General features: G+C 47.5%; 1 protein-coding gene across 2 annotated transcripts in view; it reads right to left on the reverse strand.

Moving 5' to 3' along the window:
• The window catches only part of si:ch211-221n20.8 (multiple epidermal growth factor-like domains protein 6), a 105,868-nt gene extending 105,237 nt beyond the window's left edge, over positions 1-631 (reverse strand). For both annotated transcript variants that reach the window (XM_041184683.1, XM_041184682.1), the window contains exon 1: positions 522-631. In XM_041184683.1, coding sequence (XP_041040617.1) covers positions 522-599 — 78 coding nt within the window. In that variant the 5' untranslated portion in view covers positions 600-631. The remainder of the gene's footprint in view (positions 1-521) is intronic.
• Between the last annotated feature and the right edge of the window lie 12,223 nt (positions 632-12,854).

Consider the following 12,854-nt stretch of genomic DNA (forward strand, 5'->3'; position numbering starts at 1 on the left):
GGGAGGGAGGGAGGGAGGGAGAGGGGCAGAGGGAGAGGGAGAGGGAGGGAGGGAGAGGGGCAGAGGGAGAGGGAGAGGGAGGGAGAGGGAGGGAGGGAGTGGGAGGCAGGAAGGTAGAAGGAGGAATACAGAGGGAGGGAGAGCAATGAAGGGAGGGAGATGGAGGGAGGAAGAGGGAAGGTGGAGGGAGAGGGAGTGGGAGGGAGAGGGAGGGAGGGAGATGGAGGAATGGGAATGGGAATGGGAGAGAGAGGCAAGGTGACTGGGAGCTTGGACCACGGTGGGGTAGGAGGTATAGTAGGTGGAGGGGATAGGGGAATGGAAGGGGGCAGGAAGGGAATGGAGGGAATGTGGAGAATGCAGGGAATGAGGGGATGAGGGAATGGAGGGAATGGAGGGATTGAGGGAGGAGGGATTGAGGGAGGAGGGATTGAGGATTGAGGGAGGAGGGATTGAGGGAGGAGGGAGGAGGGATTGAGGGAGGAGGGATTGAGGATTGAGGGATTGGGTCGGTCACTCACCGGGTCCCGGTTCAGTCCCGAGGCTCCGGGGCGGGAGAGACACAGAAACAGAAACAGGATCAGAAGCTGCAGCTCCATGTCCGGGATCCGGGATCCGGGATCCGCTCCGGATCCACCCGCTCCCCGAGCACCGACTCTCAGCCCAGGGGGAACCGAGAGAGTCCGCAACCCGGGCACGGCCCCAGCGCGGAGCTCCGGCAGGGGGACGGGGGCCCAGCGCGGAGCTCCGGCAGGGGGACGGGGGCCCAGCGCGGAGCTCCGGCAGGGGGACACGGCCCCAGCGCGGAGCTCCGGCGGGGGGGGACACGGCCCCAGCGCGGAGCTCCGGCAGGGGGACGGGGGCCCAGCGCGGAGCTCCGGCAGGGGGACACGGCCCCAGCGCGGAGCTCCGGCGGGGGGGGACACGGCCCCAGCGCGGAGCTCCGGCAGGGGGACGGGGGCCCAGCGCGGAGCTCCGGCAGGGGGACGGGGGCCCAGCGCGGAGCTCCGGCAGGGGGACGGGGGCCCCAGTGCAGAGCTCCGGGAGGGGGACGGGGGCCCCAGTGCAGAGCTCCGGGAGGGGGACGGGGGCCCCAGTGCAGAGCTCCGGGAGGGGGACGGGGGCCCCAGTGCAGAGCTCCGGGAGGGGGACGGGGGCCCCAGTGCAGAGCTCCGGGAGGGGGACGGGGGCCCCAGTGCAGAGCTCCGGGAGGGGGACGGGGGCCCCAGTGCAGAGCTCCGGGAGGGGGACGGGGGCCCCAGTGCAGAGCTCCGGCAGGGGGACACGGCCCCAGCGCGGAGCTCCGGCAGGGGGACGGGGGCCCCAGTGCAGAGCTCCGGGAGGGGGACGGGGGCCCCAGTGCAGAGCTCCGGCAGGGGGACGGGGGCCCCAGCGCAGAGCTCCGGCAGGGGGACACGGCCCCAGCGCAGAGCTCCGGCAGGGGGGGACATGGCCCCAGCGCGGAGCTCCGGCAGGGGGACGGGGGCCCAGCGCGGAGCTCCGGCAGGGGGACACGGCCCCAGCGCGGAGCTCCGGCAGGGGGGGACATGGCCCCAGCGCGGAGCTCCGGCAAGGGGGACATGGCCCCAACGCGGAGCTCCGGCAGGGGGACGGGGGCCCAGCGCGGAGCTCCGGCAGGGGGACGGGGGCCCCAGTGCAGAGCTCCGGGAGGTGGACGGGGACCCCAGCGCGGAGCTCCGGCAGGGGGACGGGGGCCCAGCGCGGAGCTCCGGCAGGGGGACGGGGGCCCAGCGCGGAGCTCTGGCAGGGGGGGACACGGCCCCAGCGCGGAGCTCCGGCAGGGGGACGGGGGCCCCAGCGCAGAGCTCCGGCAGGGGGGGGACATGGCCCCAGCGCGGAGCTCCGGCAGGGGGGGGACATGGCCCCAGCGCGGAGCTCCGGCAGGGGGGGGACATGGCCCCAGCGCGGAGCTCCGGCAGGGGGGGACATGGCCCCAGCGCGGAGCTCCGGCAGGGGGGGGGGACAGTGACAATGTGAGAGGCGTGGGGCATGCACGTTTTGACAAAGTCCCTCAAAATTTGGCCATGTGGTTGATATTGCACATCTAAACTCCGATGTGACAACAAGGCTTGATCAGAATAGATGTCGATCAATGTGCTAAATCTAGCTCCACACAAATACACACACCAGCCATGCATGCAGAACGATGCCAGAATGGCCAACCTCCACGCCAGCTCAGAATTCTGTCGGAGAGACCCTAGAAAATGCCTTTCGTAAAAAAAAAAAATCGGTCAATGAAATTTCAAATAAGCTGTTCAAATTTCAGCAGAGGGCAAACCCAGCCATCCAGGCTGACATTCAAAAGGGTTTTGGACTCAAGCAAACGTTGTCGTAGCCAAATCGCGATGCAGGGTACGCCTCCAGGCAGCTGAGATGGTCGATCATCTCAAGGAGTGGGACACCGTTCGACGCCATTGTCAGAGAACAACTTGGAAAGCAGGGGGGTAAAAGGGTCATTGTTCAATGTCAGCTCTCCCCAAATGCAATTTTCTTCATGGAGGTTGTGAGTCAATCGCTGAGTTGCAGAATGTCTGTATTCTTTTCATTCATTTTTGTATTCAGTTCATTTAGTTTCCCAAATATGCTGCATAACCAAGGAGGCTGTTATGACCGATGCAGTTGGTAAAGTGGAGTTATTTAAAATCCCCAAAGGGAAACTTTAAACAACAGTCATGACCTACAATTTTGTGTAATGTTTGAGATACCACTCAGGAATCAGACCACAAAGTTTACATTAAACTAAATGAAACATTTTATTAATTTACACAGGTTAACATATATATCTACACATGGCTACACATTACTACAGTCATAACTTTTAACAAATTCCCAAACTAATCTCCATTAAGGCAACAGCATCCCACAGACTTAACCAAACACCAGGCAAAGCATTTTCACCTTACAGATTCAAAATGAGGTTCCTCTCACTGTGGAGCCAGTTGGATGCTTACAGCTGCCTTTTGATCTCACATTGCCTCTGCTCTGCACACCCAAAAACAACTGAAGTTATACTGACCAGCCCCATTAAATGTTAATTCTCATTGTATCAACAACTTCTTTGAACTTCACCTTTTAACAATGAAACCCTTTTCAATGTACCAAATTTATTAGTAATATAAACATATCGCTTGGTAGCTGTTAGAAAGGTGTCAAGTTTTCACTCCACTTCTTGAAAGCTCTATTCAAAAAATGCAAATACACTCCACCTCTCTGCTTACATCTCAAACAATTCCAACGAAGCTGTATACACCCAGACTAGCTGGCTTTAATCCCATTAAGACACATCAGCAAACAAAACCTCTATTTTAAAAGAAAAGTATTTTCAGGTATTATAAACATTAACAGCTTTATAACATCCCCCTCCTTATCAGAATATGAACCGTCATAATTCTAAAAGATGGCTTTTATAACCCATCTCACACTATCTCCTATACTTATTATACAATTACATTAACAGATGTAATAACATAACATAACAATAAATACACAAGTCCTTGGTATCAACAGAAATCGCTCCTGTTCAGTGTCCAGGTTTGTTTCCTTTAAGTTTCAAACTCTTGATAATGTATCTGCGAGCAGATTTTCTCATCCAGCAACATGTATAATCCGTGGATTAAATGGTTGTAATAATAGACTCCATCTGAAAAGTCTTGCACTTTTGTCATGAAATTTGTCTAAAAACTTCAAAGGATTATGGTCTGTACAAACAATTGTTTCTGATGAATTGTTTTGCAACATAAATTTCAAAATGCTGCAAGGCTGACACCAAACCCAAAGTCTCTTTCTCGATCATTGAATATATTCTCTGTTGTACATTCTACTTCCGTAAAAAATACCCTAACGGTTTTTCAATTCCGGTGTCATCTTCTTGTAACAGTACAGCCCCAATGTCCATATCACTTGCGTCAACAGCCAACTTGAATTGCTTGGCATAATTGGGCACTGCCAACACTGGTGTCATAGTTAATACAGTTTTCAAACTGTCGAATAACTTCTGACTCTCCTGTGTCCATTGAAATTTCTTTTTTATTAATAGTTCAGTCAGTGGAGCAACCACTTGGCTAAAGTTTGGTACAAATTTCTGATAAAACCCACTCGTGCCCAGAAATCTCAAAGCTTCTCATTTTGTTGTAGACACTGGGAAATCCACGATAGCCTTGACTTTCACATCTCTCGGAGCCACCTTACCATGTCCAATGGTGTGGCCTAGATACAGAACTTGCACTTTTGCAAATTCACTTTTAGCCAAGTTCATCACCAAATTAGCTTCTTGTAATCAAGTAAATAATTCTTCCAGATGCTGTAAATGCTCCTCCCATGTCTGACTGAAAATGATTCGATCATCAATATAAACAGCACAGTTGCTGAGACCTGCAAATCCTTTGTTTGTCAGTCTGTGAAATGTCGCAGGTGCATTCTTCATACCAAAGGGCATGACTTTAAACTGATAAAGTCCACTTGGTGTTACAAAAGCCGATATCTCCTTTGCCCTCTCCGACAATGGTACCTGCCAGTATCCTTTTAGCAAGTCAGTCTTTGTGATAAATTTTGATTGTTCCACTTTCTCAATGCAATTCTCCAACCGTGGTATAGGATAGAATCCACTCCTGTCACTGCATTCACCTTTCGATAGTCCACACACAGTCTTTGTGTTCCATCCGGTTTTGGTACCAGTACAATCAGCGAACTCCAGCTACTGCAACTAGACTCAATGATATCATTTTGAAACATGAAACCAATTTCTTTTTGCACTTGTGATAACTTTGCCAGGTTTAATCTAAAAAGTTGTTGCCTTATTGAAGATGATATTTCTATACATACACCATGTAAAGCTAAATGTGTCTTTCCCAACTTATTTCCACAAATAGGTTTGTGTGACTGCAATAGCTTTTCCAAATCAACTTGACACTTGCTTGGAAGGTAACTCAATATTTTATATACATTTTCAAGCACCCCCTCATTATTCAACTTGATTAGAGGAAAATCAATTTCAGAGTCCTGCACTTCTACCTCTTTCTCATCATCCACCATCACTAACACCTCTTTTCATTCCTCTTCCCTGTCAAAGTACTTTTTAAACATATTTACATGACACACCCTCTGCTCCTCTCTTCTATCTGGATTATTTATTAAATAATTTACCTTACTCAACTTCTTTTCAATCCTGTAAGACCCACTAAATCTTGCATTTAATGAATCCCCTAGTCCTGGTAACAAAACTAATACTTTCTCTCCAGAAACAAAGTTGTGAATTTTAGCTTTTTTATCTGCTTTCACTTCCATCACTTGCTGTGGTTTTCCTGTTATTTGACATGTATGGCAGGTTCTACAGAATTTGACTACATCCCTGTGCAATCTGGCCAAAAACAACCTCTGTATCTTTTCCTGTGTTTTCTTAATTCCTAAATGTCCCCCCATTGGAATTTCATGAGCAACCCTCAGAATCTCATTTCTATTCCCTAGTGGGATAACAATCTGATGCACCTCCCTCCAGCTTTTATTTGCTGTGACATAAACCAACTGCCACTTTCTCATTAACATATTCCCTCAAAGATAATAAAATGCTGGAATACATTTTGATTTGGTTTCTGAATAAACTTTCTGATATAACTGCTTTAACTGCAAATCTTTTTTCTGTAACTCCACTAACTTCTTTGAGTTAAACACTTCAACTGAACTGTCCCGCATTCCTTCCTCTTGAACAATGTTATCGAATACAGGGCCAGCTAATTGGATTTCAACGCCTTCTTCTTGCCTTTGAACTGCCTGCTTATCTTGTTTATTTTGTTCTTCCCAATGGGTCTTTGATCTCATTATAAAACAATCAGGAAACAATCCAGGATGTTCCTTCTGCAGCACTTCTGTTGAAAACATTTCTGCAAGCTGCTCAACTACCATAGGCATCACCCACATTTGCGATCCAGCTTTATCATTACCCAGAATAAATTGAACCCCTGCAACAGGCAATTTTTCTACTCCAACTATAACATCACCAGTCTTCCATTTGCTCTTCAAATTTACCTTCCACAATAGAATAGATTTAGCATCTCCATGAACCCCACTTATTATTATCTTCTCCTGCAACACTCCCTTTGAACAACAAATATCACTATCCCACAACATTAAGGATTGACAAGCCCCTGTGTCTCTTAATATTTTAACATGTTTACCTACTCCCCCCTGTACACATGGAAAGATATTCCCTTCACATACAAAGTCTTTAAACATTTCTGTGACCTGCTCCTCAGAATTCTCTTGAGTAAACTGTGAACACAATCCCACTTCTTCACCAATCACTGATTGTCCCTGTTTCACCTGTACACAAACCACTGGTTTCTCCAGTGCCTGAACCTCAGAACCCACTGTACTTTTACTTCCAGAGCTTTTCTGTACCCCAATAATTCCTACAGATTTTTCCTGCAACCTCCAACGTGCTGACTTCATGTGTCCCACTTTATTACAATGAAAACGCCTCAATTTCGAAAATCACTTCCACCTTCAGCTTCATCTTTTTGTTCTGAGAAAAAAACTTCCTGGGAACTTCCAGCTGCTCCTTCTCTTCCCTGACTCCCTGCCTTCCGTTCACCTTCCCACTTTATATCCTTTTCCAATTTGAAAGGATGATGGAATAAAGGTTTAGTTCTATGAATGAGCTCATTATCATCAGCTACCTCTGCTGCTTGTCTTACAGAATCAACCCTCTGTTCCTCCACATGAGTTCTCACTACCGAAGAGATTGAACCATTAAATTCTTCCAAAAGAATGACTTCCTTAAGAGTTGCATAGGTTGTCTCTATTTTTAATACCCGTATTCACCGCTCAAAATTATTTTGTTTTACTCTTTCAAACTTAATATAAGTTTGCCCAGGTTGTTTTCTCATATTCCTAAATTTCTGCCTTTATGCCTCAGGAACCAACTCATATGCACTCAAAATAGCTTTTTTCACCACATCATAATTCACCGACATTTCTTCTAAAAATGAAGCATAAACCTCATTTGCCTACCTAACAATTCAGACTGTAATAATAATGTCCAGTTTTCCTGTGGCCGTTTCATCTGTTTAGCTAGCTTCTCAAATGAAATAAAGAATGCTTCAACATCTGTTTCCTCAAACTTTGGAAGCGCTTGTACAAATTTAAACATATCCCCACTGGGTTCTTCTCTAGATAAATAGAGATTAGTCCTTTCTCAACTACTGAAGTCTCTTTTCTAACTGTCCACATTTTCAGTTGGAATTCTCTTTCTCTCTCTCCCTTCTCTTTCCCCCTTCTCCATCTTTGCAATTTCTAATTTCCTTTTAAAAGCCATTTCTCTGTTCCTTGCTTCTAATTCAAGCTTCTTCATTTGCAACTGAAGTCTCACTCCCTCCAGCTGGGACTCACTAGTGTCAGGTTTCACTTCCAACTGTAGATGCTGTGCTAAACTTTTAACTATATCTGATTTCCTAGCTCCTGCAGGTAACCCCAATTGTAACTTATCTGCCAACTCTGTTAACTTGCTGTTAACTATTCTCTCCAACCCAATCAGTTATCTCTTCTACTCCCAGACAAGTCTTAGCAATTGCCAAAGCCAAGTTGCAGTCTCACCATTTCGAAAATACCTCACCAACTCCTGAATTCAAAGAGCCTCTTGCACCAATTCCTAACCAATTGAGGAATTAGAAACATAATTTATCCTGGCACAACCCCTAATTGTTATGACCGATGCAATTGGTAAAGCTGAGTTATTTAAAAATCCCAGAGGGAAACTTTAAACAACTGTCATAACCTATCATTTTAAGTGTTATGTTTGAGCTGTGACTCTAAATTCAGGAATCAGATCACCAGTTCTCGAGGTTTTACATTAACTAAATGAAACATTTTATTCATTTACACAGGTTAGAATATATATACACATGGCTACAAATTACAACAGTCATAACTTTTAACAAGTTCCCAAACTAATCTCCATTAATGCAACAGCAACCCACAGACTTAACCAAACATCAGGCAAAGCATTTTCACCTTACAGATTCAAAATGAAGTTCCTCTCACTGTGGAGCCAGTTGGACCAGTTTTTTTTTGGAAAAATAAAATTTAGTCATAAAATACCTGGAAGAACATTACAAAGCATTTCAAAATCCCCAATCAGGTTCAACTTTTACACATGGATCACGAGAAGCATCAATACAATCAATGAATATTACAATCGTTTCAATATGGTCATTACAGACAATCAGACAATGGTATTGGAGTTATCAACTTTCATCATGTTGCACTCTGAGGTGCTTCAGTACAATTATAATACAATTAGTATTCAATGCATACATTCATTGTGAGCTGGACAGTCCGAGGGGCTCTAAACAATTCCCAGCCCCTCGGTGCACTATTGCAGAAAGGTCTTAGACAGTGATCTTTCCCCATTGTGCCTTTGTGGTGGCTGCCCCAAGCTTTAGTGCGTCCCTCAGCACGTACTCCTGGACCTTGGAATGTGCCAGTCTGCAACACTCGGTCGGGGACAACTCTTTGCGCTGGAAGACCAACAAGTTTCGGGCAGACCAAAGAGCGTCTTTCACCGAGTTGATGATCCTCCAGCTGCAGCTGATGTTTGTCTCGGTGTGTGTCCCTGGGAACAGCCCGTAGAGCACAGAGTCCTGTGCCACAGAACTACTCGGGATGAACCTTGACAGAAACCACTGCATCTCTCTCCAGACGTTCTTTGCAAAGGCACAATCCACAAGGAGGTGAACAACGGTCTCTTCCCCACCACAGCCACCTCGAGGGCAACGTGCAGAGGGGGTGAGACTCCGGGCGTGTTGGAAGGATCTGACAGTTGGACCAGTTGGAGCAGAGCACAGTTGATGTTTCGAGTCTTCATGACCCTTCAATAGAACTGTTCTGTTGAAGGGTCACGAGGACTTGAAACGTCAACTGTGTTCTTCTCCACTGATGCTGAAAGACCTGCTGAGTTTTTCCAGGTATTTCTGTTTCTGTTTTTGTTTTGGATTTCCAGCATCTGCAGTTTTTTGCTTTTATCTTTGAAGCCTTAATGCTGCCTTTTGATCTTACATTGCCTCTGCCTGTACACCTGATAACTACTGAAGTTATATCGACCAGCCCCATTGAATGCTAATTCTCATTATATCAACAACTTCTGCACTAAACCTCTCTAACAATAAAAGCCCTCTCATTGTACCGATTTTATGAGTAATATAAACATATCACTTGGTATCTGCTGGAAAGGCATCAAGTTTTCACCCCATTTCTTGAATGCTCTATTCAAAAAAAGTAAATACACTCTACTCTCTGTTTACATCTCAAACTAATGTATCAAAGCAGCCAAACTAGCTGGCTGGAATCCAATTAAGACACACCTGCAAATTAAACCTCTATTACTATATTTCCAAAATACCATACACATTAATAGCCTCATGATAGGGGCACATCATGTTTTGGTGACTGGGAAAATCTTTTGTTTTTGCAGTTATTTGCAAACACAAGCTATCAGACCCACCCCCGCCCCCCCACCGCTGCAAAACACATTAGCAAACAGACACGCACAGGGTGGGTGAGTGTTAATGCAGTTCACAATCGATGTGACCTGATGCAATACATCACCGAGCTCTGGGCTCAGTTCTTTCATTGCGAGTTTCTCCCTGTGAATCATGCAGAGAGTCCAAACAGCAGATGGAGCAATTCTCTGCACCGAGACAGGCAGGCCCGAGTTGCGGGTCTGCAATAGCTGGAGCACCATTGCTACAAAATCCAACCAGGCCCATCCCCAAGGATGTATTTTTCTCTCCATGTAGCCATGTAACAGACTGAATATCCCGTTCTGTTTCAAGGTCAGGAATGGGACACAAAACAGAGTACCTGCAAGAGTACTATTTTCCTGCATGTATCACACAAAAGCTAACACATGCTCACCGCGCCCTCTCAGTACACACATCAATCTGAAGAGCAAAAGTATTTTGTACATTTCGGGTGCCCGAGCAATGTTGCTTCCTGATCAGCTGCAATGGCCTCAATTCCTCCCTTCCTGGTGCTGTTTGAGAGAGACCCTGTTTGTGAGTCTCTCTGCCTGTGTCTCTCCCAATCTTATTTTAGCCTTTTGATTGCAGCAGGTAAAATCAGCGTCTCTGTGATGGTCTGAGGCTTCAGGGCCTGTGCAGACTCATGGCCGCTATAAAGGCCAGGCTCATCTTAAAGCTGAGAGGCAGAGGTCGGGAACTTCAGATCCCGACAGACCTCGGAGATTTCGGGAATGCCCAGGCCGGGGGCGGGTGGGGTACACACGCGGAATTCGGCAGCTGAGGGTGGGCCTTGCACACCTGTGCAGAGATGGGAAAAGGGCCATGGCAAAAACCCAGGCCTTGTGACTGAGAGCAGAACTCCATTGAAGGCAAGTGTCCCAGGCAGGGGACAGGGATAGGCCCCAAAGGAAGAGTCCCAGACTGGGGTTGGGGAGAGGAATAGGTCCCAGTTGAGTTGAAAAGCAGACAAAGGGCTGCGGGTAGCAGACTTAGTGAGGAGAAGGCTTTTCCCAGTTGAAGAAGGCTTGGGAGAAGCCCTGAAGATCCAAAAAGGCAGCTGAAGGTTGGTGTCCCAGCGCTCTAGGCTGGTATGGGGGAAAGGTACCCCTTTGGATCAGTAGTGCCCTGCTCAGTTCAGCTGAAGAGCTGAGGTTGCGCTTGAGAGTTGGTGCTTGGGTTGCATACTTGGGAATCCAGGGGAACAGAATCTCTGGAGACAGGTTTGAAACACTTGGAATCACTGAAATGTGAGGTGGACCTGTCTCGATGCCGTCCAAATTGGGGCGACTTTTGGACAGAGCTTCCAGGTTAGATTTTAGAAGGTGCAGACTGGAATTCCTCAGAAAGGAGACAGAGGGTGGGATGTTCCATACCCACCCAATGCTGCGATCTTCCAGTCCAGCCGCAAGTCCATGGACTTCTGGCTGGGGGTACGGCCTCACACACGGGGGGTTCCCACCCACAACAGGGCTGGAAAATCCCAGCCAGTGTTTCAATGAGATTGATGACTCACGGTGCTTACTGACGTCTATGTGGGTAGTTGAGAAATCCATGGACTCTGTCTTGGTCGCATCTGCCACTTATGGTGCAGTGCGGTGTGTTCGACCACACTATGCCTGTTAATTCACATGTACCCCTTACTTACCCTGAATGTTAGAGAGTAAGATAGATATTATAAATTGCTTTATCTTTCTGAACTTGTTTAGTAAAGTTTATTTTAGTGATTCCAAAACCCATTGAATCTTGTGGCTGTATTCACTTTGCCAGTGTCTTGAATCTCAAACTTTGTCTACTTTAAGCACCACAAGCTGAATTTTCCGCTTTTGAAATGAGGTGTGGAAGCAGGCGGGTTTCCTGGTGCTTATCCCCCTGCTCGGAATGGTGGGAAATCGTGCCTGATCCTGTGCTTGGAAACCCGTTGATTCTGCACAGGCAAGTACCTCTCCATATCACCTGGTGGGATGGGAGCTGACTCATCCTCCCCACTGTTACCTGATAGAGCCTCTCCCAATAATACTGAATTCCATAGTTGTTGTGGTCGATATTCCTACCCTTCCCCCTGAACCAATCACCACTGAAGTGCCCGTGACCCATGTGGACCTCCACCCTCCCCATCTGAAGCCTGTGTGCATGGTCGCTCACCCAGGAAAGCTTCACACACCCCAGCCCTTTATTATGTGTTCCCCAAACACAGGCTGCAGATGCCTCCCATTCCAATCACCATACTGTGGGCAGCCCAGTACAGAGACAAACAAGACAAGGGACAGCGACTGTAAGACAGGCTTGTACAAAAACACACACATGTGCACACATGCACACACACAAACACACACATGTGCACACGTGCACACACACAAACACACACATGTGCACACATGCACACACACAAACACACACATGTGCACACGTGCACACACACAAACACACACGTGCACACACACAAACACACGTGCACACGTGCACACACACAAACACACATGTGCACATGTGCACACACACAAACACACACATGTGCACACACACAAACACACATGTGCACACATGCACACACACAAACACACACATGTGCACACGTGCACACACACAAACACACACATGTGCACATGTGCACACACACAAACACACGTGCACACGTGCACACACACAAACACACATGTGCACACGTGCACACACACAAACACACACATGTGCACACGTGCACACACACAAACATACACACGTGCTGACGCGCACACACACAAACACAGACACGTGCACACGTGCACACACACAAACACACACACGTGCACACGCGCACAGACACAAACACACACACGTGCTGACGCGCACACACACAAACACACACACGTGCTGACGCGCACACACACAAACACACACACGTGCTAACGCGCACACACACAAACACACACACGTGCTGACGCGCACACACACAAACACACACCTGAGGTGGTGGCAGCATTGTGATTTTGTCACTGAACGAGTATCCCAGAGGCCCAGGGTAATGTTCTGGGGACCCAGGTGCAATGGTGGGATTTGAATTCAATAAAAATTTGGAATTAACAATCTAATAATGACCATAAAACCACTGTTGATTGTTGTAAAAACCCATCTAGTTCACTAACATCCTTTAGGGAAGGAAATCTGCCGTCCTTACCTGGTCTGACCTACATGTGACTCCAGACCCAGAGCAATGTGGTTGTCTCTAAAATGCCCCCAGAACAAGAGCAATTAGAGATGGGTAATAAATGCTGGTCTAGCCAGCGACACCCACATCCCATCAATGGATAATAAAGAAAATATTCCTCTTGAGGACACAGCCCT

Source organism: Carcharodon carcharias, chromosome 3 (genome assembly GCF_017639515.1).
Source record: "Carcharodon carcharias isolate sCarCar2 chromosome 3, sCarCar2.pri, whole genome shotgun sequence".
Classification (NCBI taxonomy): Eukaryota; Metazoa; Chordata; class Chondrichthyes; order Lamniformes; family Lamnidae; genus Carcharodon; species Carcharodon carcharias.